This window comes from Mustelus asterias, chromosome 30 (assembly GCF_964213995.1).
Source record: "Mustelus asterias chromosome 30, sMusAst1.hap1.1, whole genome shotgun sequence".
NCBI lineage: Eukaryota > Metazoa > Chordata > Chondrichthyes > Carcharhiniformes > Triakidae > Mustelus > Mustelus asterias.
In genome coordinates, this window is record NC_135830.1 from 18,530,250 (window position 1) to 18,558,047 (window position 27,798).

Here is a 27,798-nt window from a genome sequence, read left to right on the forward strand (position 1 = left end):
TGCTCCCACATTCCAAAGATGTGCGGGTTAGGTTGATTGGCCATGATTAAATTGCCCCTTAGTGTCCTGAGATGCATAGGTTAGAGGGATTAGTGGGTAAAATATGTAGGGATATGGGGGTAGGGCCTGGGTGGGATTGTGGTCGGTGCAGACTCGATGGGCCGAATGGCCTCTTTCTGTATGCACAGTAAGAAGTCTCACAACACCAGGTTAAAGTCCAATAGGTTTATTTGGTAGCAAATACCATAAGCTTTCGGAGCACTGCTCCTTCGTCAGATGGAGTGGTCTTCTGTACTGCAGGGTTTCTATGATAAATACTGGGAAGACTGAAGCCATTGCCTTCAGTCCCCACGACAAACTCCACTCCCTCACCACCAACTCTGTCCCTCTGAAGGGGCTGCTCCAGCTCACAGTGCCCGGGGACTGATTGACGGCGCTCCGCACCAAGACAAGTGAGGGGCGGGGCTGGAGGACCGAGCAGGAGCGGCTGGTCCTCCAAGCAGAGAAAATGGCGCTGAGCGGAGCCCAAAGCGTCGTCTACGCATGCGCCCGGCCGTGCACCATTCCCCTCTCAGGATGGCGGCCGTCCACCCCGGGCCTGTCTGGGTGAAAGCCCGAACCGCCGCCGTTATTGGTTCAAATACCGGATCCAAGCTCCCAAATTGGGGGACCCAGGGCCGGCACGGGGTGTTCAATAAAAGCTCCAAACCCACCCGCCGGCTCCATCACTCATTCCTGATTGACACGGCGGTATCTCCCGGGCTGATGAATTTCCGCGACCGGCTCAATCCTCAGCTGTGATCGGTACTGCGCATGCTCCAGATCACATTGCGGGCTGCTCAGCTCCGCCCCCTCATTCCCTCCGATTGGTTGGAGGACCAGCCGCTCCGCTCAGTCCTCCAGCCCCGCCCCCTCATTCACTCCGATTGGTTGGAGGACGGCCCGCTCCCCCCCCCCCGGAACGTTCCTCCAGCCCCGCCCCCTCATTCACTCCGATTGGTTGGAGGACCAGCCGCTCCCCCCCGCTCGGTCCTCCAGCCCCGCCCCCTCATTCACTCCGATTGGTTGGAGGACCAGCCGCTCCCGTTCGGTCCTCCAGCCCCCGCACCCTCTTCCTATTGGTCCGGATGCTGCTGCCAATCACTGTCTGGGCATTGTGATGTGGAGCATGCGCAGTGTCATTGCTGGCCTTGGCGCTTGTTTGTCCCGGAGAAGCGGAGTCAGAGTTAGGCGGTGGCTGGGGGAGGATTTGGAAACATTCAGTGTGCACCCACACTGTTGTTAGGGAGGAAGTTGACCCCGTGATATATTTCCAAGTCAAGATGGTGAGTGTTACAGTCTCAGTTGATATAACTGGACAGGAAGATCCCAGGATGGAACCCTGATTTGGTTTATTATTGTCACATGTAGTAACATGCAATGAAAAGTATTGTTCTTTGCGCGTTATGCAGACAGAGCACACCGTTCATAGAGAAGGAAACGAGAGGGTGCAAAATGTGCTGTTACAGTCACAGCTAGGGTGTAGAGAAAGACCAACTTAATGCGAGGTAGGTCCATTCAAAAGTCTGACCGCAGCAGGGAAGAAGCTGTTCTTGAGTCGGTTGGTGCGTGACCTCGGACTTTTGTAACTTTTTCCCGAAGGAAGAAGGCGGAAGAAAGAATATCCGGGGTGCGTGGGGTCCTTAATTCTGCCGGCTGCTTTGCCGAGGCAGCGGGAAGTGTAGACAGAGTCGATGGATGGGAGGCTGGTTTGCGTGATGGATTGGGCTACATTCACGACCTTTTGTAGTTCCTTGTGGTCTTGGGCAGAGCAGGAGCCATACCAAGCTGCGATACATCCGGAAAGAATGCTTTCTATGGTGCATCTGTAAAAGTTGGTGAGAGTTGTAGCTGAATTTCCCGAGTCTGAGGAAATAGAGGTGTTGGTGGGCTTTCTTAACTATAGTGTCGGCATGGGGAGACCAGGACAGGTTGTTGGTGATCTGGACACCTAAAAGCCTGAAGCTCTCGACCCTTTCTACCTCATCCCCATTGATGTCCTCTTTTTTAGGTCAAACCAAACCAAGTAAACAAACTCAGATTAAATCAGCACAAAGTAAAAGGGGCAGCTCCCCAAAAAGTAGGGGGAACAGCCCGAATTTCAGGTGTTGTCCTCTTTTTAGGTCAAACCAAACCAAGTAAACAAACTCAGATTAAATCAGGACAAAGTAAAAGGAATCCCCATTGATGTAGACAGGGGCATGTTCTCCTTTACGCTTCCTGAAGCCGATGACAATCTCCTTCATTTTGTTGACATTGAGGGAGAGATTATTGTTGCCGCACCAGTTCACCAGATTCTCTATCTCATTCCTGTTCTCTGTCTCGTCATTGTTTAAGATCCCACCCACTACAGTGGTGTCATCAGCAAACTTGAAAATCGAATTGGAGGGGAATTTGGCCAGACGGTTATAGGTGTATAAGGAGCATAGTAGGGGGCTGAGAACACAGCCTTGTGGGGCACCGATGTTGAGGATGATCGTGGAGGAGGTGTTGTTGCCTATCCTCACTGATTGTGTTCTGTGAGTTCGGAAGTTCAGAAGTTTACGGTCTTTTGGCTCAAAAGACTGTAACTTTTACTTTTTTTTAAAAAAGAGGAACTGAGTCACAGGACTGTCAATTAGCTTTTAACAACAAAATATTTATTAAACACGAAGAGTTTGACTATCATAAAATGCTCCTTCACTGACACTTACCTTCACAAATGTACACAGATTTCAAGGATAACACAGATTACAAAATTCCTTACGCTATAATGTTCTCAGTGGACACACCGTCCGTTTAAACCCACAGGTTGACTGTGATCAGACAACGCTCACCCTGCAACCACGTGGCAGATGCAACCCTTGTGGATTTCTCCTCAAATTTCCCCCCCAGATGATTGTCACGAGTGTTTCCAAACTCCGCTCTCAAAAAGACGTGTTAAAATCTCCTTCCAAGCCAATGCTTTCTCTCAGTTGCTTTCAATAAAGATCCACTTCCAGGTCTTTCAATTATCCTTTCAAACAAGGCTTCCTCTCCACTCTTTTAGCAAGCGGCACGGTAGCACAGTGGTTAGCACTGCTGCTTCACAGCTCCAGGGTCCCGGGTTCGATTTCCAGCTCGGGTCACTGTCTGTGTGGAGTTTGCACATTCTCCTCGTGTCTGTGTGGGTTTCCTCCGGGTGCTCCGGTTTCCTCCCACATCCAAAGATGTGCAGGTTAGGTTGATTGGCTAGGTTAAAAATTGCCCCTTAGAATCCTGGGATGCATAGATTAGTGGGTAAATATGTGGGGGTAGGGCCTGGGTGGGATTGTGGTCGGTGCAGACTCGATGGGCCGAATGGCCTCCTTCTGCACTGTAGGATTTCTATGATTTCTATGATTTCTAAGAAGCTGCCTCCAGGTTTCCAACTCTCAGAATTCCTTTGTCTTGAATTGCAACATGCTTCCAAAATTCTGCATAAACTCAGATCATCAGTCCGTAACAGAATACAATTGCTTCAAAATCTGGAAATAAGGACACCAAACCTTATGATTGTTTCAGATATGTGGCTTGTCTGTAGTCAACCTCATCAGCTCTTCTCTTCCCAGTTCTGAGATTAATTTCCATCAATAGTATCCTGTTCCAAAGCCAATGCTGTTCCTTTTTTACTTCAATATTCCTGGAGCTTCTTTTCCATTCTTGGGTTTCTCAAACTAACTGTCCCTTAGTTCCTCTGGAGCTTGCTTTCGCACACATTACTCCATTGTATGGCTTTGCTGCTTCTAGCAGAGCTGAGAGCTGTTCACTCTCTCGCTTCCTAGCCCCAATTGCTATAAATTCAACTAAAACCTTCTCACCCTAAAGGTGTCCCTGGTTGCTATGCAACAATGCATTATTTCTCCAACTCCACGTTTATTGTTCACACTGTACACTCCAGCACAATAGGAACACAATTTAAGTTTGAACCTGAGCCCCTCACTTAGTGCTAGTGACGTGGATGGGGCAGAGTTTGTAAGGAGCATCTAGGAGGGCTTCTTGAAAGAGTATGTAGATAGTCCAACTATAGAGGGGCCGTACTGGACCTGGTATTGGGAAATGTCGGCCAGGTGGTCAACGTTTCAGTAAGGGAGCAGTTCGAGAACAGCATTCACAATTCAGTAAGGCTTTAAGGTACTGATGGATAAAGATAAGTGTAGTCCTCAAGTGAAGATGCTAAACTGGGGGAAGGTTAATTATAAAAATATTAGGCAGGAACTGAAGAATGTAGATTGGAGGCAGATGTTTGAGGGCAAATCAACATTTGGCATGTGGGGGGCTTTCAAGTGCAAGTTGATTGGAATTCAGGATCAGCACATTACTGTAAGGATGAAGGATATATGTGGATTTCAGTAAGGCATTTGACAAAGTCCCACATGGCAGGTTGGTTAAGAAGGTTAAGGTTCATGGGATACAAGGAGAAGTGGCTAGATGGGTGGAGAACTGGCTTGGCCATAGGAGACAGAGGGTAGTGGTCGAAGGGTATTTTTCCGGCTGGAGGTCTGTGACCAGTGGTGTTCCGCAGGGCTCTGTACTGGGACCTCTGCTATTTGTGATATATATAAATGATTTGGAAGAAGGTGTAACTGGTGTAATCAGCAAGTTTGCGGATGACACGAAGATGGCTGGACTTGCAGATAGCGAAGAGCATTGTCGGGCAATATAGCAGGATATAGATAGGCTGGAAAATTGGGCGGAGAGGTGGCAGATGGAGTTTAATCCGGATAATTGCGAAGTGATGCATTTTGGAAGAAATAATGTAGGGAGGAGTTATACAATAAATGGCAGAGTCATCAGGAGTATAGAAACACAGAGGGACCTAGGTGTGCAAGTCCACAAATCCTTGAAGGTGGCAACACAGGTGGAGAAGGTGGTGAAGAAGGCATATGGTATGCTTGCCTTTATAGGACGGGGTATAGAGTATAAAAGCTGGAGTCTGATGATGCAGCTGTATAGAACGCTGGTTAGGCCACATTTGGAGTACTGCATCCAGTTCTGGTCGCCGCACTACCAGAAAGACGTGGAGACGTTAGAGAGAGTGCAGAGAAGGTTTACCAGGATGTTACCTGGTATGGAGGGTCTTAGCTATGAGGAGAGATTGGGTAAACTGGGGTTGTTCTCCCTGGAAAGACGGAGAATGAGGGGAGATCTAATAGAGGTGTACAAGATTATGAAGGGTATAGATAGGGTGAACAGTGAGAAGCTTTTTCCCAGGTCGGAGGTGACGATCACGAGGGGTCACGGGCTCAAGCTGAGAGGGGCGAAGTATAACTCAGATATCAGAGGGACGTTTTTTACACAGAGGGTGGTGGGGGCCTGGAATGCGCTGCCAAGTAGGGTGGTGGAGGCAGGCACCCTGGCATCATTTAAGACTTACCTGGATAGTCACATGAGCAGCCTGGGAATGGAGGGATACAAACGATTGGTCTAGTTGGACCAAGGAGCGGCACAGGCTTGGAGGGCCGAAGGGCCTGTTTCCTGTGCTGTACTGTTCTTTGTTCTTTGTTCTAAGTCTGGCAAGTTTCGGGAACCTTGGATAATGAGAGATATTGTGAGCCTAATCAAAGAAAAAGGAAGCATTTGTCAAAGCTAGGAGGCTGGGAACACATGAAGCAAGTGTGGAATACAAGGAAAGTAGGAAGAAACTTAAGCAAGGAGTAAGGAGGGCTAAAAGGGGTCATGAAAAGTAATTGGCCGGCAAGATTAAATAAAATCCCAAGGCTTTATATACATATATAAAGCGCAAGAGGGTAGCCAGGGAGAGGGTTGGCCCACTCAAGGACAGGGAGGGGGGGTGGAATCTATGCGTGGAGCGAGAGGAAATGGGCGAGGTATTAAAGGAGTAATTTGCATCAGTATTCACCCAAGAGAAGGACTTGGTGGATGATGAGTCTGGGAAAGGGTGTGTAGATAGTTTGAGTCATGTTGAGATCAAAAAGGAGGAGGTATTGGGGTTCTTGAGTAACATTAATCTAGACCAGTCCCCAGGGCCTGATGGGATATACCCCAGAATACTGAGAGAGGCCAGGGAGGAAATTGCTGGGGCCTTGAGAGAAATCTTTGTATCCTCACAGGCTACAGGGGAGATCATGATGTGGAGATGCCGGCGTTGGACTGGGGTAAACACAGTAAGAAGTTTAACAACACCAGGTTAAAGTCCAACAGGTTTATTTGGTAGCAAAAGCCACACAAGCTTTCGGAGCTCTAAGCCCCGTCTTCAGGTGAGTGGGAATTCTGTTCACAAACAGGGCTTATAAAGACACAAGTTCAATTTACATGAATAATGATTGGAATGCGAATACTTACAGCGAATCAAGTCTTTAAGATACAAACAAATGTGAGTGGAGAGAGCATCAAGACAGGCTAAAGAGATGTGTATTGTCTCCAGACAGGACAGCCAGTGAGACTCTGCAGGTCCAGGCAAGCTGTGGGGATTACAAATAGTGTGACATGAACCCGGTTGAGGCCGTCCTCGTGTGTGCGGAACTTGGCTATCAGTTTCTGCTCAGTTTCTGAATCTCAGAGCTCTGCAATCTAAATCCTACCATTTAGATAAACTTTTTTATTCTTCCAGCCAAATTGCATAGTTTCACATTTTCCCGAACTATATGGGCGGCACTGTGGCACAGTGGTTGGCACTGCTGCGTCACAGCGCCAGGGACCTGGGTTTGATTCCTGGCTTGGGTCACTGTCTGTGTGGAATTTGCACATTTTCCCCGTGTCTGCGTGGGTTTCCTCCGGGTTCTCCGGTTTCCTCCCACGGTCCAAAGATGTGTGGGTTAGGTGGATTATCCCTTAGTGTCAAGGGGATTAACTAGAATCATTAAATCCCTTAAGTACAGAAGGAGATCATTCGGCCCAGCGAGTCTGTACCGACCACAGTCCCACCCAGGACCTATTCACGCACCCCCACGCACTACCCTGCAATTCATCCCAACACGAGGGGCAATTTAGCATGGCCAATCAACCTAACCCGCACATCTTTGGACTGTGGGAGGAAACCGGAGCACCCGGAGGAAACCCACGCAGACACGGGGAGAATGTGCAAACTCCACACAGACAGTGACCCAAGGCTGGAATTGAACCCGGGACCCTGGCGCTGTGAGGCAGCAGTGCTAACCACTGTGCTACCGTGGGTAAATGCATGGGGATACGGCCAGGATGGGATTGTGGTCGGTGCAGTCTCAATGGGCCAAATGGCCTCCTTCGACACTGTAGGATTCCATGATTCTATATTCCATTTGCCATATCCTTTCCCACTCACTAAATCTATTTATATCACTTTTTGGATCTCGTTACATCCTCTTCACAACTTACTTTCCTGCCTATTTTTGTATCATTGGAACATAACATCGCCGGGTCCGGATGGGATGTACCCCAGGTTACTGTGGGAGGCGAGGGAAGAGATTGCAGAGCCCCTGGCGATGATCTTTGCGTCGTCGATGGAGACGGGAGAGGTGCCGGAGGATTGCGGATGTGGTTCCTATTTTCAAGAAGGGGAATAGGGATAGCCCAGGGAATTACCGACCGGTGAGTCTAACCTCTATGGTTGGTAAGCTGATGGAGAAGATCCTGAGGGACAAGATTTATGAGCATTTGGCGAGGTTTAGTATGCTCAAGAATACTCAGCATGGCTTTGTCAAAGGCAGATCGTGCCTTACGAGCCTGGTGGAGTTCTTCGAAAATGTGACTCAACACATTGACGAAGGGAAGGTGGTAGATGTGGTTTATATGGATTTTAGCAAGGCGTTCGATAAGGTCCCCCATGCAAGGCTTCTCGAAAAAGTGAGAGGGCATGGGATCCAAGGGGCTGCTGCCCTGTGGATCCAGAACTGGCTTGCCCAGTGGCTTTTGCTACCAAATAAACCTGTTGGACTTTAACCTGGTGTTGTTAAACTTCTTACAGTGTTTGCCCAAAGGAGGCAGAGAGTGGGTATAGATGGGTCTTTTTCTAAATGGAGGTCGGTCACCAGTGGCGTGCCCCAGGGATCTGTTCTGGGACCCTTGCTGTTTGTCATTTTCATAAATGACCTGGATGAGGAAGTGGAAGGATGGGTTGGTAAGTTTGCCGACGACATGAAGGTTGGTGGGGTTGTGGATAGTCTGGAGGGATGTCCGAAGTTACGGAGGGACATAGATAGGATGCAAGACTGGGCAGAGAAGTGGCAGATGGACTTCAACCCAGATAAATGCGTAGTGGTCCATTTTGGCAGGTCAAATGGGATGAAGGAGTACAATATAAAGGGAAAGACTCTTAGTTCTGTCGAGGATCAGAAGGACCTTGGGGTCCGGGTCCATAGGACTCTAAAATTGGCCCCGCAGGTGGAGGAGGTGGTTAAGAAGGCGTATGGTATGCTGGCCTTTATCAATGGAGGGATTGAGTTTAGGAGTCCGGGGATAATGATGCAGCTATATAAGACCCTCGTCAGACCCCACTTGGAGTACTGTGCTCAGCTCTGGTCGCCTCATTACAGGAAGGATGTGGAAAAGATTGAAAGGGTGCAGAGGAGATTTACAAGGATGTTGCCTGGATTGAGTGGCATGCCTTATGAGGATAGGCTGAGGGAGCTCGGTCTTTTCTCCTTGGAGAGACGTAGGATGAGAGGAGACCTAATAGAGGTGTATAAGATGTTGAGAGGCACAGATCGGGTGGACTCTCCGAGGCTTTTTCCCAGGGTGGAAATGTCTGCTACGAGAGGACGCAGGTTTAAGGTGCTGGGGGGTAGGTACAGGGGAGATGTTAGGGGGAAGTTTTTCACACAGAGGGTGGTGGGCGAGTGGAATCGGCTGCCATCAGTGGTGGTGGAGGCAAACTCAATAGGGTCTTTTAAGAGACTCCTGGATGAGTACATGGGACTTAATAGGATGGAGGGTTATAAGTAGGCCTAAAAGGTAGGGATATGTTCGGCACAACTTGTGGGGCCGAAGGGCCTGTTTTGTGCTGTAGTTTTTCTATGTTTCTAATGGCTGAGGGGCCGACAACCCCAGCCATTGCCTTGACACAGGCCTCGATGGACATGTCGGGGTGGGCGTAGCACTTGACCCCGAGCTGTCTGGTGATCAATGAAAATGGCGGCAGGGCCTTGGGAGCGGCGGGGGCTCTGGTAGCCGCCACGCCCGCATAGGTGGGCCGAGAAGACCCTGCCCCCGGCGACGCTGGCAAGGTCGCCATAGTAACCAAGGGAGTGCTACGCCCACCCCGAGACTGCCCGGATGCACGGCAGGGCGTATATGCGTGTCTGTGGGGAGCGATTGGGGGGGGGGGGGGTTCGGGTTGTAGGGAGGGATAGGTAATGGGCCCCTCAGGGCGGGGTCAGAGAGGGAAAATAAGAGAGGGCGGGGTAGGTGGATGGGGGTCGAAGTGCTCTCTCCCCGGAGCTAGAGAGGAGGTCGGAGGAGCAGGAGGGAGGACGAGGCACTGAGGAGGGCCGGTGCCCCAGAAAGAGGGGAGGGGGTGCCGGTGTTGGGGGCAGCAGCAGTGGGTGTGGGACTTTGTTCCTGCAGCCCACCTGGGCCCAACGGTGAAAAGGTCCAGGGTCTTCACCCCCACCCCTGCAGATGGACAGAGAAAGTTTGAATATTCTGCCCCCCCACTCCTCTTCAAGCACCGACCTGTTAATGACGAGGGCACCAGCCCCACTACTCAGTCCTTCAATGTTGGTATCTTTGAAGTCACGCAGTCCTCTCCTGCAGGTGGACAAAGAAAGGAAAGGAAGGAGAGCCTCTCCGTGTCCTCTCTCCCTCCAGGGAGAGAGCACCCTCCGGCGGCCGATAGCTCCCCTTCTTTCCCCTTCCCTCCTACCTTCCTACAATTCGGCAGAAACAACAAAAACGGACGTCCCCAGTGGGCAAGCTCCGTAACTCTCAGACGTTGGAGACAGGAGGAATGAACAAGTTAACGTTTCCGCCCGGTTTCGAGCCGGGGACCTTTCGCGTGTCAGGCGGACGTGATAACCACGACACGACAGAGACAACCTCACAGATGTGGGAGACCTGAGGAAGTTTGAGTCTGTCTGAAGCTCAATCTTCATTCACACAAAGCCCCCCGCTCTGATTGGCTGGAGGACCCAGAGTCCTTCCTGTCCTCCGACTCTTCCCATTGGTCAATATCTCTCACCATGACGGTCAGGGGGCGGGCTCTCCACCGCACATACGCGGCTGCCCCTCTCCCTTGGAGATGCGCAGTCCCGGGCTGGGGGAGGGGGAGGGGGAGATCACCGAGCGGCTTCTCGCTCTGACCGGAGCCGCCAGCCGGTTGCCTGGAAACCTTGGCTCGAGGGGGTGTCGGGGGGAGGGGGAACAATGGGTGGGGGCGGGGCTCCTGGGTGGGGGCGGGGCTCCTGGGTGGGGGCGGGGCTCTTGTGTCCGCACGCCCGGGCCTGCGCACTGGAACCCGGAGACGTCACCGCGGAGCAGAGTGATTCCTATTGGCTGATTCAAGGATGGCTCCACTGTGACGTCACAAAGGGGAAGTTGTCCAATGAGCTTCAGAGTGAAACTTCCTCCCCTGGACAACATCTGGGAGGAAATCAATGTTTCCCCCTTTCCATTTCTTTCCTCATTCTGGGGGAAATTGGGGACTTGCAGCAACTGAAAGGAAAGGAAGCGAATCCAGGGAGGCTGCAGGCCCTGGAAAGGTTGGCCCAGGTCTCTCTCTGTCTTCAAGCTATTGTCATTATTTGCTTAAAGGGACAGTGAATTAATACAGGACAGAGATATGTCTCATGTTGTGCGCTATATATTAAATTCACCATTTATGGTTCTATTCTAAGGTTCGTTTATTATTATTTCTGCTCTTCATAGAAATCATAGAAACCCTACAGTGCAGAAAGAGGCCATTCGGCCCATCGAGTCTGCACCGACCACAATCCCACCCAGGCCCTACCCCCATATCCCCACATATTTACCCACTAATCCCTCTAACCTACGCATCTCAGGACGCCAAGGGCAATTTTTAGCATGGCCAATCAACCTAACCCGCACATCTTTGGACTGTGGGAGGAAACCGGAGCACCCGGAGGAAACCCATGCAGACACGAGGAGAATGTGCAAACTCCACACAGACAGTGACCCAAGCCGGGAATCGAACCCAGGTCCCTGGAGCTGTGAGGCAGCAGTGCTAACCACTGTGCTACCGTGCCGCCCTTGTTATATCTTGTTATATAGTACTATATCTACTTTATATATTTCCAGTTATGGAGTAATTAAAAAAACTCAAGTTCACTCTGATTCTGTCCCATTCTCCCTCTAGACCTCGTTCCCCTGAAAGTTTATTTCCTTCAACTGTGCATCCAATTTCATTTTAAAATTTGAATTGCCACTTCTTCCATCACTGTCACAGGCACTAAGTTTCAGACCATGATCAATGACTGCCGATGGTAACCTCTTCCTCACTTCCCTCCATAAATCTAATCAATTGATATAGTTCGGTGTACTGCACCCAATTCTAACCCATTAATACAGACGTATAAATGACAAGCAGTCCACATAAAGATTTTCAGGTATTAACAGGAAAATGGAAGGATCTGTCAATCAGCCTGAATCAGGACTAGAACATAGAACAGTACAGCACAGAACAGGCCCTTCGGCCCACAATGTTGTGCCGAGCTTTATCTGAAACCAAGATCAAGCTATCCCACTCCCTATCATCCTGGTGTGCTCCATGTGCCTATCCAATAACCGCTTAAATGTTCCTAAAGTGTCTGACTCCACTATCTGCAGGCAGTCCATTCCACACCCCAAACACTCTCTGCGTAAAGAACCTACCTCTGATATCCTTCCTATATCTCCCACCATGAACCCTATAGTTATGCCCCCTTGTAATAGCTCCATCCACCCGAGGAAATAGTCTTTGAACGTTCACTCTATCTATCCCCTTCATCATTTTATAAACCTCTATTGAGTCTCCCCTCAGCCTCCTCCACTCCAGAGAGAACAGCCCTAGCTCCCTCAACCTTTCCTCATAAGACCTACCCTCCAAACTAGGCAGCATCCTGGTAAATCTCCTCTGCACTCTTTCCAGCGCTTCCACATCCTTCTTATAGAGAGGTGACCAGAACTGCACACAATATTCCAAATGTGATCTCACCAAGGTCCTGTACAGTTGCAGCACAACCCCACAGCTCTTAAACTCCAACCCCCTGTTAATAAAAGCTAACACACTATAGGCCTTCTTCACAGCTCTATCCACTTGAGTGGCAACCTTCAGAGATCTGTGGATATGGACCCCAAGGACTTTCAGGAGAATTCTGTAAGAAGTCTCACAACACCAGGTTAAAGTCCAACAGGTTTATTTGGTGTCACGGGCTTTCGGAGCGCTGCTGAAACACTCACCTGATGAAGGAGCAGCGCTCCAAAAGCTCATGATACCAAATAAACCTGTTGGACTTTAACCTGGTGTTGTGAGACTTCTTCCTGTGCCCACCCCAGTTCAACGTCAGCCTCTCCACTTCAGGAGAATTGGGAGAGTGAGAATGGAGGAAGAGTGTGTGGGATGGAGATTTACAGCTTTTGGGGAATGAGAGTGGAAAGAATGTTCCACAGAAACTAGAATTGTCTGTTCTGAATTTCTATCCTGTACTGACAGCGATGACTTTTGTATGATCCTTTTACAGGATATTAGAAGGTGAGGATTTGCAGACAGAAATCTCAAACCAAACACTGTACTGAAAGTGATGACTTTTAAAAATTCCTTTTGCAGGATATTAGAAAAAGAAGATTCGTGGAGGAAAAATATCAAACCAAACATCACATCAAGATCTAGCAGAGTGTCTTGATTCATCAGTACCTGAAAATCCTCGGCCTTTGAATTTGGAAGGAGAAATATTTGCCTGGTCTGTTGACTGCAAAATATTTTAAACATCAGTGTGACTGGAAAAGCATCGAGATACACACACACACCCGAGTGAGAATGTTCCAGTGAACTGAGTGTGGAAAGAGCTTTAACCAGTTACACAGCCTGAAAATACATGGCAGCATTCACAGCGGGGAGAGACTGTACCCGTGTTCTGTGTGAGATTTAACTGGTTGTTTAACCTGGAGAGTCACAAGGACACCCGCACCATGGAGAAACCATGGAAATGTGGGGACTGTGGGAAGGGATTCAGGGTCCCGTCTCAGCTGGAAATTCATCGACGCAGTCACACCGGGGAGAGGCCGTTCACCTGCTCTGTGTGTGGGGAGGGATTCACTCAGTTATCCAGCCTGCAGCAACACCAACGGGTTCACACTCGAGAGAGGCCGTTCACCTGCCCTCAGTGTGGGAAGGAATTTTCTCAGTCATCCACCCTGCTGAAACACAGAATCACTCACAGCAATGAGAGACCCTTTAAATGCTCTGATTGTGGGATTGGATTCAAAAGCTCCCCAGTACTGAGGGCCCACCAGCGCATCCACACCGGGGAGAGACCGTTCAGCTGCTCTCTGTGTGGGAAGGGATTCACTCAGTTATCCACCCTGCGGACACACCAGCGAGTTCACACTGGGGAGAGGCCGTTCACCTGCTCTGTGTGTGGGAAGGGATTCAGAGTTTCATCCCACCTGCTGAGACACCAGCGAGTTCACGAGTGATCCCAGGGGTTGGATTCTGCTGTTATTGTTTCTGCTCTCAATTACATCCAGGACTGCATTTTGTTCATTCTCACAGTTGGTCAATGGGGAGGGTCAGAGGGTTTCTTTCTACTGGACTGGCCGGTCTCATGACCTTGCCTCCAGTGGCTGATGCCCTTTGAGTCTTGTTGTCCCCAAATGCCCATCCAATTTCCTTTGTAATTGTTCATTGTCTCCACTTCCTCCACCCTCGTAGGCAGCGAGTTCCAGGTCATTACCATTCGCTGCATCAAAATATTCTTCCTCACATCCTCCCCCTGCATCTCTGACCTGAAACCTCAAATCTATGTCCCCTTCATCCTTGTCCCATCAGCTAATGGGAACAGCTTTTCTTTGTCCACCTTATCTAAACCTGTCAGAATCTTGTCCACCTCTATCAAATCTCCCCTCAACCTCCTTTGCTCCAAGGGGAACAACCCCAGCCTGACATTGACAATAAAGAACAAACTAACAGAATATGTTAATACCTGAAATCAAATGGGAATGTTTAATTTCTGTTTTCAAGATATTGTGAATATATTGCCCTGAACAATAACGGAATTGGAACTCACCTTGGGAGTGGCTGAATGGAATGTATCAATCTGGTATCCACCTACAGTCTAGTGAAAGTCTGGAATGTGTAGCTGGAAATCCCTCCCTAACAGCACTGTGGGTGTACTTATACCTCAGGCATTGTAGCAGTTCAGGAAGGCAGTGTTGGGGTTGACCATGGGCCGAGGCAGCTACATACAGCCACATATTCTGTTATAATTGAAGGACTGCAGATTGAATGTGAGGCATTCTGGGACTGGGCTATCTTGACCACATTCCTGTGACTGCTCAGTTTCTGCAATCACGGACCATTAAAGCTGCTTAGCAGGGCCCCAACAGAGGACCTGGTGAGAATATTTACTCAGAATGAGTTAGAATTAAACTTATTCCAGGACCGGCTGGTGTTCAGCGGCTGAGATACTTGAATCTGTAAAAAGGGAGTCTGACCAATCAACAAACGGTGATTGGTAGTTGGTTAAGAAGCGTTCTCAGGCATTGTTTAAATTATTTCATCATAAATTTGTGTTAAGAACTGTGAGGGACTTGTTGGTGAAGTGACGGTTTACTCCAAGTAGCACTGGACTGAAAAGGGACCTCTGAGAGTAGATTCTAATGGTTATAATCCGACCCAAGCATGGCCAGTGAAAAATCAGAGCTCGAGTGGGGACCGGACAGGCCTCTTACCTGCCATTTGGAAACTAAGAACAAGAAACTTATCGATAAAATGATTAGAGAATAGAGCCAATCTTTCGAGTCTGGATGACAATTCATAACAGCTCTTATAAAGGGTCACCCAGACTCGAAACATTGGCTCTATTCTCTCTCTACAGATAGTGTCAGACCCACTGAGATTTTCCAGCATTTTCTGTCATTGTTTCAGATTCCAGCATCCGCAGTATTTTCCTTTTATGATAAAATGATTAGTTCTGATTGGAATCACCACGACCCTCCCGCAAAACAGAGGGAGTGGTGGCAAAGGGAGAAAAAGAATAAGGATGATAAAGTCTGGGTTCTGATTCTCCGAGCCCATGTAGAATTAACAAAATGAGTGAACCAGTTTATAAAGAGCAGAAGTTACCCATCCCTGACATAAACTGATCATATTAAAATAATTAGGTTGAGGAATATAACAAAAACATTAATAGGTGAAGTTTAAAATTAAGGTTGTTTTGTTGTTAGAGAAGTTTTTAAAAATTATGTCAAGTGATGTAATTGTGCGCCAAGTTTTTTCTGCTCACTCCCCACCCCTTTAGGCTCTGTAGAAAAGTTAACCCTTTCAGCAGAATAAGAAGTCTCACAACACCAGGTTAAAGTCCAGCAGGTTTATTTGGTAGCACGAGCTTTCGGAGCGCTGCTCCTTCATCAGGTGAGTGCACTCACCTGACGAAGGAGCAGCGCTCCAAAAGCTTGTGCTACCAAATAAACCTGTAGGACTTTAACCTGGTTTTGTGAGACTTCTTACTGTGCCCACCCCAGTCCAACACCGGCATCTCCACGTCATGGCTTTCAGCAGACAGTTGATTTATTTTTAAATCACCTGAAAACTCGTGTCTATTTTAGTTTATAATTGAAGATTTATGGGAATTGTCTAAGATGGGCTTTTGACATTTTTAATGTATAAAAAGTGGTCTCGAGAAGCCAATTTGGTAGAGAGAGGTGGAGGGAGAGATGTTTACAGAGAGGTGTGGAGAGCTGTTGGTTTTACAAGTTATCCATGTTTTCGGAGCCATCACTTCATGTCCTGGTCTGAGAGGGATGGAGAGAAGTCTGTTCAATTGTTAAAGTTAAACTTTCTCTATTAACTGTTAATCGACACTCTGTTTTTTATCTTTCTGACTTGTTACATTTTTAATAGTTAAACTTTCTGAATTCACCATTTAAAGTGTCCTTTCTTGCCATATGGTTAAGACACTGGAACCTGGTGTGATTTACGATGAGGGAGGTTATGGTAAACAAGAGAACCCCCATAAATCTTAGTTCAAATAAATCAAAGTTCTTACAAATGGAATGCAATCCTTTATTACGAGAGAAATTGACCAGAGGAGTAAAGATGTTCTGCTTCAGTTATACAGGGCATTGCTGAGACTGCATCTTGAACACTGGGTGCAGCTTTGTCTCCTATTTAAGAAATGATACAAATGCATTGAGAGTGGTTCAGAGGAGGTTTAATAGATTGCTTCCCAATTCTTGACCCTCACAGGATAAATTTTGTCCGATTTTCCTTTTCTTCCTCTGACAAAGGGTGAACCTGACTCAAAATGTTGCCTCCATTCTCTCTCTACAGATGCTGTCAGACTTGCTGAGATTGTCCAGCATTTTCTGCTTTTGTTTCCGATTCCAACAACAGCAGAATTTTGCCTTTATCCCAATTCTTGTCGGGTAAGGGAATCTAAAGTATCGGGTGTAGAACGAGAATGTGGAACTCGACACAAACAGATCAGCCATGATCTAAATAAACGGTGGAGCAGACTCAAAGGGCAAAATGGCCGACTTCTGCTCCGATGTCGAATGTTGGTCACAAATTCCTGAGAATTGTGAAACAAGACTGGAAGATTCGCCTTCCTTGTGTTAGTGGGAAAATGTTCTGGGATTAAAGATTGCCAGACTGGAAAAGGAAAACAATGGAAATAAACCCTCGGGGAGTAAAGAATCACTTTGGACTCATTCTTGGAGAATTGAGTGTCAACATTCCAAGGCTGAGTGGGATATTTGATGGTGTTAAGAATAAAAGGGCAAAGTTCAATATTACAGTTTAAGGGCAATGTTCCCTACAAAGAACAGTGTTTAGTCATTGTTGCTTCCGGTTTGTTGGAGTAAAAGTCATAAAACCTGAAGTTTTTTCGTGTGATTCTTCAATTTGTTTACTGGGTTTAGAGTTCATTTTTTAAAATTATTGATTGTCACAGAGATCCTAACAGTTCATTTAAAGCCACAAGTTTTGACTTCCCATTTGAGCCTGTGGCACCTTTCTGTCTCTCTGTTGCTCGTGTCAATGATGTGGAGATGCTGGCGTTGGACTGGGGTAAACACAGTAAGAAGTTTAACAACACCAGGTTAAAGTCCAACAGGTTTATTTGGTAGCAAAAGCCACACAAGCTTTCGGAGCTGCAAGCCCCTTCTTCAGGTGAGTGGGAATTCTGTTCACAAACAGAGCATATAAAGACACAAACTCAATTTCCATGAATAATGGTTGGAATGCGAATACTTACAACTAATCAAGTCTTTAAGAAACAAAACAGCATGAGTGGAGAGAGCATCAAGACAGGCTAAAAAGATGTGTATTGTCTCCAGACAAGACAGCCAGTGAAACTCTGTGGGGGTTACAAATAGTGGGACATGAACCCAATGACAGCCAGGCGACGGAGCTGAGGGCTGAATTTAGCTGAGAATAACGGGGCCTGTGCCCCAGTTGGGAAACTGCCATGGGGATCGCACTAATAGAGAGACAGGAAGGTGCTGGAGGACTGACTGGGAAATGGGCCTCCAACCAATTGTTATATCGGTCTCTCAGAGCTAAAGAGAAACCTGTCTCTTTAAATACAGATACAGGGAAGAGGCTGCACTGAAATCTGTCCCTTTTAACCTGCACAAAAGCAGGAGGCTGAGATTGACAGGCTGCAGGAGGAGTCCATTCAGCCCTTCATGCCCTTGTTATCTCTTTGAAATGATTCTGATTCAGTAAACGGCAGCACAGTGGCACTGTGGTTAGCATTGCTGTCTCATTAGCGCCAGGAACCTGGGTTTGATCCCCGGCTTGGATCATTGTGTAGAGTTTGCACATTCTCTTTGTCTGTGTCTGCATAGGTTTCCTCTGGGTGCTACTGTGTAGAGTTTGCACGTTCTCCCCGTGTCTGCATGGGTTTCCTCTGGGTGCTACTGTGTAGAGTTTGCACGTTCTCCCCGTGTCTGCATGGGTTTCCTCTGGGTGCTGCAGTTTCCTCCCACACTCCAAAAATGTGCGAGTTAGGTGGAAATGCTAAATTGTCCATTTGTGTCAGAAGCAGACAGGACAGAGATGTTTTCTACTTCTAGATTCAAAGGTCGATGATATTATTCACGTCCCAATGAATTGAGTGACTGTCAGATCTTGACCTGGCGTTTGGTTAGAGATTTCTATCTGTAAATCCTCACTCCCTGATATCCTGCAAAAGGGATTTACAAAAATCATCATTGTCGGTACAGGATAGAAATTCAGAAACAGACAATTCTAGTTTCTATGGAACATTCTTTTTTCATTACCCCAAAGCTGTGAATCTCCATCCCACACACTCTCCCTCCATTCTCACTCTGCTGTATCTAATATTCACCCTCCCAATTCTCCTGAAGGTGCTGATTGAGGCTGATTGACAGATCCATGCTCACTGCTTCCGGAAAGAATGTCCCGAGGCACGGTACATTGGGGAAACCATGCAGACGCTACGACAACGGATGAATGAACACCGCTCGACAATCACCAGGCAAGACTGTTCTCTTCCTGTGGGGGAGCACTTCAGCAGTCACGGGCATTCAGCCTTGGATCTTCAGGTAAGCGTTCTCCAAGGCGGCCTTCACGACACACGACAGCGCAGAGTCGCTGAGCAGAAACTGATAGCCATGTTCCGCACACATGAGGACGGCCTAAACCGGGATGTTGGATTTATGTCACATTATCAGTAACCCCCACAGCTTTCCCCCTGATCTTGCAGAATCTCACTAGCTGTTCTGTCTGGAGACAATACACATCTCTTTAACCTGTGTTGAATGCTCCCTCCACCCACATTGTCTGTACCTTTAAGACCTGGCTGGCTGTAGAGATTTGCATTCTAATTAGTCATTCTGTAACTTGATATCTGTCTCTGTGCACTGTTGGAGAACGGCTATCCACTCCATCTGACGAAGGGGCAGCGCTCCGAAAGCTTATGGTATTTGCTACCAAATAAACCTGTTGGACTTTAACCTGGTGTTGTGAGACTTCTTACTGTCCTGTCCTGGACACAGAGAGCTGAAAATCTCCATGCTGGCTGCCAGACTATAATGACAGGACTAAAAATGTGTGGAATGTACAGACTGGATTCACTTCCTTTCCCTTCAGTTGCTGCAAGTCCCCAATTTCCCCCAGAAATGAGAAAAGAAATGGAAAAGGGGGAAACATTGATTTCCTCCCAGAGGAGGAGCTTTCAGCCTGAAGCTCAGGGACCAACTTCCGCATTGCGACGTCACAATGAAGCCCTGCCTGAATCAGCCAATAAGAATCACTCTGCATGGCAGTCACGGGTTCCAGTGCGCAGGCCCGGGCGCGCGGACACGGGAGCCCCGCCCCCACCCATTGTTCCACCTCCCCCTTGCACGTCCACGAGCCGAGGTTTCCAGGCAACCGGCGGAGCGAGAAGCCGCTCGGTGATCTCCCCCCTCCGCCCCCCCCGGCCTAGGACTGCGCATGTCCAAGGGGAGCGGAAGTTGCGCATGTGCAGTGGAGAGCCCACCCCTCTGACCTTCATGGTGTTGGCCAATGGGCAAAGTCGGAGGACCGGAAGGAGTCTTGTCCTCCAGCCAATCACGTCTCGTCCGTTTCCTGAATGCGGAAATTGGCTGAGGAGGTTCAGAGTAAACTTCCTCCTTCGGACAACAGCTGTGAGGAAGTCCAAAGGTGTTCTGCAGGTATATTAACGGCAGGAGATGACTGGAGAAGGAATAGGGTCCATTAGGGACCAATGTAGTAATTTAAACTGGGAGACATTGGTGAGGTTTTAAATGAATACTCTGCATCTGTATTCACCGTGGGGATGGATGATGTGGGTACAGAATAAGAAGTCTCACAACACCAGGTTAAAGTCCAACAGGTTTATTTGGTAGCCCAAGCCACTAGCTTTCGGAGCGCTGCTCCTTCGTCAGGTGAGTCACCAAGGATCTTCACCAAGGATCAGGTGAAGGAGCAGCGCTCCGAAAGCTAGTGGCTTGGGCTACCAAATAAACCTGTTGGACTTTAACCTGGTGTTTTGTGAGACATCTTCCTGTGTTCGCCCCAGTCCAACGCTGGCATCGTAGGTACAGAACCACATCATAGGCACAGAAACCAGGGAGAGACTTTGTGATTCACTTCAACAACTTAACATCGTGTCTGCGTGGGCTTCCTCCGGGTGCTCCGGTTTCCTCCCACAGTCCAAAAATGTGCGGGTTAGGTTGATTGGCCATGCTAAAAAAAAATTGCCCTTAGGTGTCCTGAGATGCGTAGGTTAGAGGGATTAGCAGGTAGATATGGGGGTAGGGCCTGGGTGGGTTTGTGTTCGGTGCAGACTCGATGGGCCGAATGGCCTCTTTCTGTACTGTAGGGTTTCTATGACTTCTATGATTGAGAGGGAGGAGGTTTTAACGGGCTTAAATTGTATAAATCCCTTGCTCTGGGTGGGATGTATTCCCAGTCTGCTGGGGGAGGCAAGGGAAGAGATTGCAGCGACTCTGACAATGATTTTCAAATCTCCTCTGGCCACAGGAGAGGTGATGTGAAGATGCCGGCGTTGGACTGGGGTAAACACAGTAAGAAGTCTCACAACACCAGGATAAAGTCCAACAGGTTTATTTGGTAGCACAAGCCACTAGCTTTCGGAGCACTGCCCCTTCATCAGGTGAGTGGGAGTTCTGTTCACAAACAGGGCATATAAAGACACAAACTCAATTTACAAGATAATGGTTGGAATGTGAGTCTTTACAGGTAATCAAGTCTGAAAGGTACAGACAATGTGAGTGGAGAGAGGGTTAAGCACAGGTTAAAGAGATGTGTATTGTCTCCAGACAGGACAGTTAGTGAGATTTTTCAAGCACAGGCTGGAGACAATACACATCTCTTTAACCTGTGCTTAACCCTCTCTCCACTCACATTGTCTGTACCTTTAAGACTTGATTACCTGTAAAGACTCGCATTCCAACCATTATTTTGTAAATTGGGTTTGTGTCTTTATATGCCCTGTTTGTGAACAGAACTCCCACTCACCTGATGAAGGAGCAGCGCTCCAAAAGCTAGTGGCTTGTGCTACCAAATAAACCTGTTGGACTTTAACCTGGTGTTGTGAGACTTCTTACATACGAGAGGTGTCAGAGGACTGGAGGACAGCTGATGTTGCATCATTAGTCAAGAAGGGATGTCGGGGAAAAAACAGCAAATTACAGGCCAGTGAGTCTAGCTTCAGCAGTAGGGAAGCTATTGGATAAATTATGAGTATTCTGTAACTTGATTTTGTGTCTCTGTATTCCTTGTTAGTGAGCAGATATCCACTCCATCTGACGAAGGAGCAGCACCTCGAAAGCTTATGGCATTTGCTACCAAATAAACCTGTTGGACTTTAACCTGGTGTTGTTAAAACTCTTACTGTGTTTACCCCAGTCCAATGCCAGCATCTCCACATCATAAATTCTGAGGGACAGAATTAATGTCCACTTGGGGAGGTAAGGATTAATCAAGGTTAAGCAGCATGGTATTGGCAAAGGGAAATCGTGTCTTACAAATGTAATTGAATTTTCGGGGAAGTGGGTAGGTAGATGAGGGTGGTGGAATTGATGTAGCCTAAATTGACTTCAGTAAGGTTTTGTCAAGGTCCTACAAGGGAGCTGATGACAAAGGTAAGAGCTCATGGGATCCAGGGCGATTTGCTAACCTGGATCCAAAATTGGCTTAATGTTGTGCTCACTGGTGTTCCCCAGGGATCGGTGCTGGGTCACTTGTTGTTTGTAGTGTACTTAAATGATTTGGATGTGAATGTAGGAGGTATGATAAGTGAATTCACAGATTACACAAAATTGGTGATGTGGTAAATAGTGACGAGCAAAGCCTTGGGTTCCAGGACAACATAGATCATCACAGAAATCATAGAAACCCTACAGCGCAGAAAGAGGCCATTCGGCCCATCGAGTCTGCACCGACCACAATCCCACCCAGGCCCTACCCCCATATATTTTACCCACTAATCCCTCTAACCTACGCATCTCAGGACACTAAGGGCAACTTTAGCATGGCCAACCAACCGAACCCGCACATCTTTGGACTGTGGGAGGAAACCGGAGCACCCGGAGGAAACCCACGCAGACACGAGGAGAATGTGCAAACTCCACACAGACAGTGACCCGAGCCGGGAATCGTACCCGGGACCCTGGAGCTGTGAAGCAGCAGTGCTAACCACTGTGCTACCGTGCCACCCACCGTGGGCTGATCAGATGGGCAGAACTGTGGCAAATGGATTTAACCCTGAAAAGTGTGAGGTGATTCATTTTGGGGGGTCTAACAAGGCAGGGGAATGTACAATGAATGGTCGGACCCTAGGACATACAGATGATCACAGAGATATTGATGTGAATATCCATAGATCTCTGAAGACAGCAAGACATATAGTTAAGACACTTGGGATAATTGCCTTTATTAACCGAGGCATTGAATATAAAGGCAGAGAGGTTATGATGGAACTGTGTAAAATGCTGGTTAGGCCACAGGCGGAGTATTGTCTGCAGTTCTGGTTGCTACACTATAGGAAGGATGTGATTGCACTGGAGAAGGTGCAGAGGAAATTTCCCAGGATGTTGCCTGGGCTGGAGTGTTTCAGCTATCAAGAGAGACAAGGTAGGCTGGCGTTGTTGTCCTTGGAGTAGAGAAGGCTGAGTAGGGACTTGATTAAGAACATAAGAAATAGGAGCAGGAGTAGGCCACCTAGCCCCTCGAGCCTGCCCCGCCATTCAATAAGATCATGGCTGATCTGAAGTGGATCAGTCCCACTTACCCGCCTGATCCCTATAACCCCTAATTCCCTTACCGATCAGGAATCCATCTATCCGTGATTTAAACATCTTCAACGAGGTAGCCTCCACCACTTCAGTGGGCAGAGAATTCCAGAGATTCACCACCCTCTGAGCGAAGAAGTTCCTCCTCAACTCTGTCCTAAACTGACCCCCCTTTATTTTGAGGCTGTGCCCTCTAGTTCTAGTTTCCTTTCTAAGTGGAAAGAATCTCTCCACCTCTACCCTATCCAGCCCCTTCATTATCTTATAGGTCTCTATAAGATCCCCCCTCAGCCTTCTAAATTCCAACGAGTACAAACCCAATCTGCTCAGTCTCTCCTCATAATCAACACCCCTCGTCTCTGGTATCAACCTGGTGAACCTTCTCTGCACTTCCTCCAAGGCCAATATATCCTTCCGCAAATAAGGGAACCAATACTGCACACAGTATTCCAGCTGCGGCCTCACCAATGCCCTGTACAGATGCAGCAAGACATCTCTGCTTTTATATTCTATCCCCCTTGCGATAAAGGCCAACATCCCATTTGCCTTCTTGATCACCTGTTGCACCTGCAGACTGGGTTTTTGCGTCTCATGCTTTAAGTTTCCTTTGTACTTTGATTTCTGTTCGGGCTGTTCCCCCTCCTTTTTGGGGAGCTGCCCCTTTTACTTTGTCCTGATTTAATCTGAGTTTGTTTACTTGGTTTGGTTTGACCTAAAATGAGGACAAGGACCCCCAGGTCCCTCTGCACAGCAGCATGTTGTAATTTCTTTCCATTTAGATAATAATCCAATTTGCTATTATTTCTTCCAAAGTGAATAACCTCGCATTTGTCAACGTTATACTCCATCTGCCAGATCCTCGCCCACTCACGCAGCCTGTCCAAATCTCTCTGCAGACCTTCTATGCCCTCCACACGATTCACTTCGCTTTTGATGTGTACAAAATTGTAAGGGACTTGGGGTGCATGGGAAGGAACAATTTGCCTTAGCAGAGGGGTCAAGAACCAGCAGGCATAGATTTAAGTTAAAAGGCAGGGTGTTTATTGGAGATATGAGGAAAGATTCGTTCACCCAGATGGTACTGGGAATCAGGAACTGACTGCCTGAAAGGGTGGTAGAGGTGGGAATCTTCACAACATTTAAGGAGTATTTAGATGAGAACTTGAAATGCCATAGCAGAGAGGGTTGCGCAGAAAGTGCTGGAAAATGGGATTAGAATAGAAAGGAGCTTGATGGCCAGCATGGACATGATGGGCCAAAGGGCCTCTTTCTGTGCTGTAAAACTAAACCACTCTGTGACTTCCCTTGTCAGCAGAAACTTCAAGATCATCATCAGTCCCAACCCCCTGTATCTTAACCAAATGAAACCATCATAGAATCATAGAAATAGAATCATAGAAACCCTACAGTGCAGAAGGAGGCCATTCGGCCCATCGAGTCTGCACCGACCACAATCCCACCCAGGCCCGACCCCCACATATTTTACCCGCTAATCCCAGGACTCTAAGGGGCAATTTTTTTAACCTGGCCAATCAACCTAACCCGCACATCTTTGGATTGTGGGAGGAAACCGGAGCACCCGGAGGAAACCCACGCAGACACGAGGAGAATGTGCAAACTCCACACAGACAGTGACCCGAGCCGGGAATCGAACCCGGGACCCTGGAGCTGTGAAGCAGCAGTGCTAACCACTGTGCTACCGTGCCGCCCATCGATTTAAAACATTTTTAGTCACGGAATATAGCCATATTTCTGTTAGACTGGCATCGTGCATGGAGAGTTTCAGCTGTGTGTGTCCAGGACAGGAAGCAGTGAGCATGGATCTGTCAATCAGCCTCAATCAGCACCTTCAGGAGAATTGGGAGGGTGAATATTAGATACAGCAGAGTGAGAATGGAGGGAGAGTGTGTGGGATGGAGATTTACAGCTTTTGGGGAATGAGAGAGGAAAGAATGTTCCATAGAAACTAGAATTATCTCTTCTGAATTTCTATCCTGTACTGACACTGATGAATTTTGTAAATTCCTTTTTACAGGATATCAGAAGGTGAGGATTTACAGACAGAAATCTCAAACCAAACGTCACATCAACATCTCACGTCCTCACTCGATTCATCGTGACCTGAATATCGTCGGCTTTTGAAACCAGAAGGAGAAATGTTTCTCTGTTCTGTCTGCTCCTGAAGACTTTAAACATCAGTGTGACTGGAAAAGCACCGAGGCACAGACACACCCGAGTGAGAGTGTTCCAGTGCAGTGAGTGTGGAAAGAGCTTTAACCAGTTACACAGCTTGAAAATACATCGCAGCGCTCACAGCGGGGAGAGACTGTACCCGTGTTCTGTGTGTGTGGACGAGGCTTCAACTGATTATCAAACCTGGAGAGTCACAAGAACACCTGTACCATAGAGAAACAGTGGAAATGTGAGGACTGTGGAAAGGGATTCAGATCCCCATCTCAACTGGAAATTCATCAACGCAGTCACACCGGGGAGAGACCATTCAAATGCACTCAGTGTGGGAAGGGATTTACTGTACTTTCCAACCTGCAGTCACATCAGCGAGTTCACACCGGGGAGAGACCATTCGCCTGCCCTCAGTGTGGAAAGGGATTCACTCAGTTATACACACTGAGGACGCACCAGCGAGTTCACACTGGGGAGAGGCCATTCACCTGCTCTCAGTGCGGGAAGCGATTCACTCAGTTATACACACTGCAGACGCACCAGCGAGTTCACACTGGGGAGAGGCCCTTCACCTGCTCTCAATGTGGGGAAGGATTCACTCAGTTATCCACGCTGCAGAGACACCAGCGAGTTCACACCGGGGAGAGGCCGTTCACCTGCTCCGTGTGTGGGAAGGGATTCACTCAGTTATCCCACCAGCTGAGACACAATCTCACCCACACCAATGAGAGACCCTTTAAATGCTCTGACTGTGGGAACGGCTTCAAAAGCTCTTGGGAACTGATGTCCCACCAGCGCATTCACACTGAGGAGAGACCGTTCAGCTGCTCCCACTGCACTAAAAGGTTTAAAAGCTCATCCAGTCTGCGGGTACACGAGCAAGTTCACACTGGGGAGAAGCCATTCAGCTGCTCTGTGTGCGGGAAGGGTTTCATTCTGTTATCCAACCTGCTGAGTCACAACGTCACTCACACCGATGAGAGACCCTTTAAATGCTCCGACTGTGGGAGCGGATTTAAAAGGCCTGCGGATCTGATGTCCCACCAGCGCATTCACACTGGGGAGAGGCCGTTCAGCTGCTCTGTGTGCGGGAAGGGATTCACTCGGTCATCCCACCTGCTGACACACCAGCGAGTTCACACCGAGGAGAGACCGTTCAGCTGCCCTCACTGCACAAAGAGATTTAAAAGCTCATCCAGTCTGCGGGTACACGAACAAGTTCACACAGGAGAAAAACCATTCACCTGCTCCGTGTGTGGGAAGGGATTCGCTCGGCCGTCCAACCTGCTGAGTCACAACGTCACTCACAGCGATGAGAGACCCTTTAAGTGCTCTGACTGTGGGAGCGGCTTCAAAAGGCCTGCGGATCTGATGTCCCACCAGCGCATTCACACTGGGGAGAGACCGTTCAGCTGCTCCGTGTGTGGGAAAGGATTCACCAGGTCATTCCACTTACTGACACACCAGCGAGTCCACACCGGGGAGAGGCCGTTCACCTGCTCAGAGTGTGGGAAGAGATTCACTCAGTTATACAGCCTGCACAGACACCAACGGGTTCACAAGATATAACAAGGGGTTGGATTCTGCTGTTATTGCTGCTGTTAATCACATCCAGGACTGAACCATGTCCATTCTGACAGTGGGTGAAGTGGGAGGGTCGGAGGGTTTCTTTCTGCTGGACTGGCCGCTCTCACAACTTTGCTTCCAGTGGGCTGATGCTCTTTGAGCCTGGGAGAGCACATTTCCACTGAAATGATCCGCAGAAGCTGATCAAAGACATTTATTTTATCCCGGATAGTAAATAGTGTTTTTCCTACCACTACAGGTAGATCTAAAATAAATACAGCAAGAACTGGAAAAACAGAGCAAGTCTGGCAACATCTGAGGAAGCGACAGAGTTAATGTTTCACGTCCAATGTAACTCTACTTCAGAACGAAAGAGAGGGTAAAATGTGGTGGATTTGATGCTGCTGAGAAAGGGGGGAGGGGCAGGTAGAACAAAAGGGAAAGTCAGGGATTGGTTAGAGGGCGGGCGAGATTAAATGACAAAAATATCCTGGAACAAAAGGCAAAGGGAGAGGTAATGGTTGAGGTAAAGAAACAAAGCATTGGTCCAGAGTAAGTGTTAATGGCAGAATAAAGGACAGCTCTGTCTGGAAGCAAAAAAAACATGAAAACAAGATGCAGACTGGCACTCGGCAAAACAAAACAAATCAAAATGGAGGAGAGAGTTCAGGGTGTGAAGTTGTTGAACTCAGTGTTGAGTCCAGAAGGCTGTAAAGTGCCTCATCGGAAGATGAGGGGCTGTTTGTCCAGCTTGTGTTGGGCTTCTCTGGAACATTGCAGCCGGCCGAGGACAGAAATGTGAGCGTGAGAGCAAGGTGGTGAATTCTAATGGCAAGAAGCGGAAGATCAGGGGTCATGCTTGTGGACTGAGCGGAGGTGTTCCACAAAGAGGGCAGGGAACAGGCTGCAGATGAATTCAAGAGAAACCATATTTGTGTCCAGAACATTGTGAACGTCCTTTTACTCTGGTTGTCTTTGACCCTCAAGTCATTTTCTGTTTGTTTTAACCATGTTCTGTTTCATTAATAAACTTTTATCAATAATAATATTTGATTTTTCTGGACTTTTCCTGATGAGATTGATGCACTTTAGGGAAAGTGGGTGAGAGGGGTTGGCAGGCTCTTTAACAGA

At 48.0% G+C, this 27,798-nt stretch overlaps 2 protein-coding genes across 2 annotated transcripts in view; one reads left to right on the top strand and one right to left on the bottom strand.

Annotated features, from left to right (window-relative positions):
* LOC144480855 (uncharacterized) overlaps positions 1 to 27,798 on the bottom strand; it is a 57,939-nt gene that overhangs the window by 5,632 nt on the left and 24,509 nt on the right. The gene's annotated exons all lie outside the window — the stretch shown is intronic.
* Positions 1,197 to 27,582, top strand: LOC144480688 (uncharacterized). Its single transcript, XM_078200282.1, has 3 exons — positions 1,197 to 1,325; positions 12,737 to 13,596; positions 25,288 to 27,582. Exons 2-3 carry the CDS (start codon positions 13,099 to 13,101, stop codon positions 26,668 to 26,670), a joined length of 1,881 nt encoding a protein of 626 aa, XP_078056408.1. The 5' UTR covers positions 1,197 to 1,325; positions 12,737 to 13,098; the 3' UTR covers positions 26,671 to 27,582.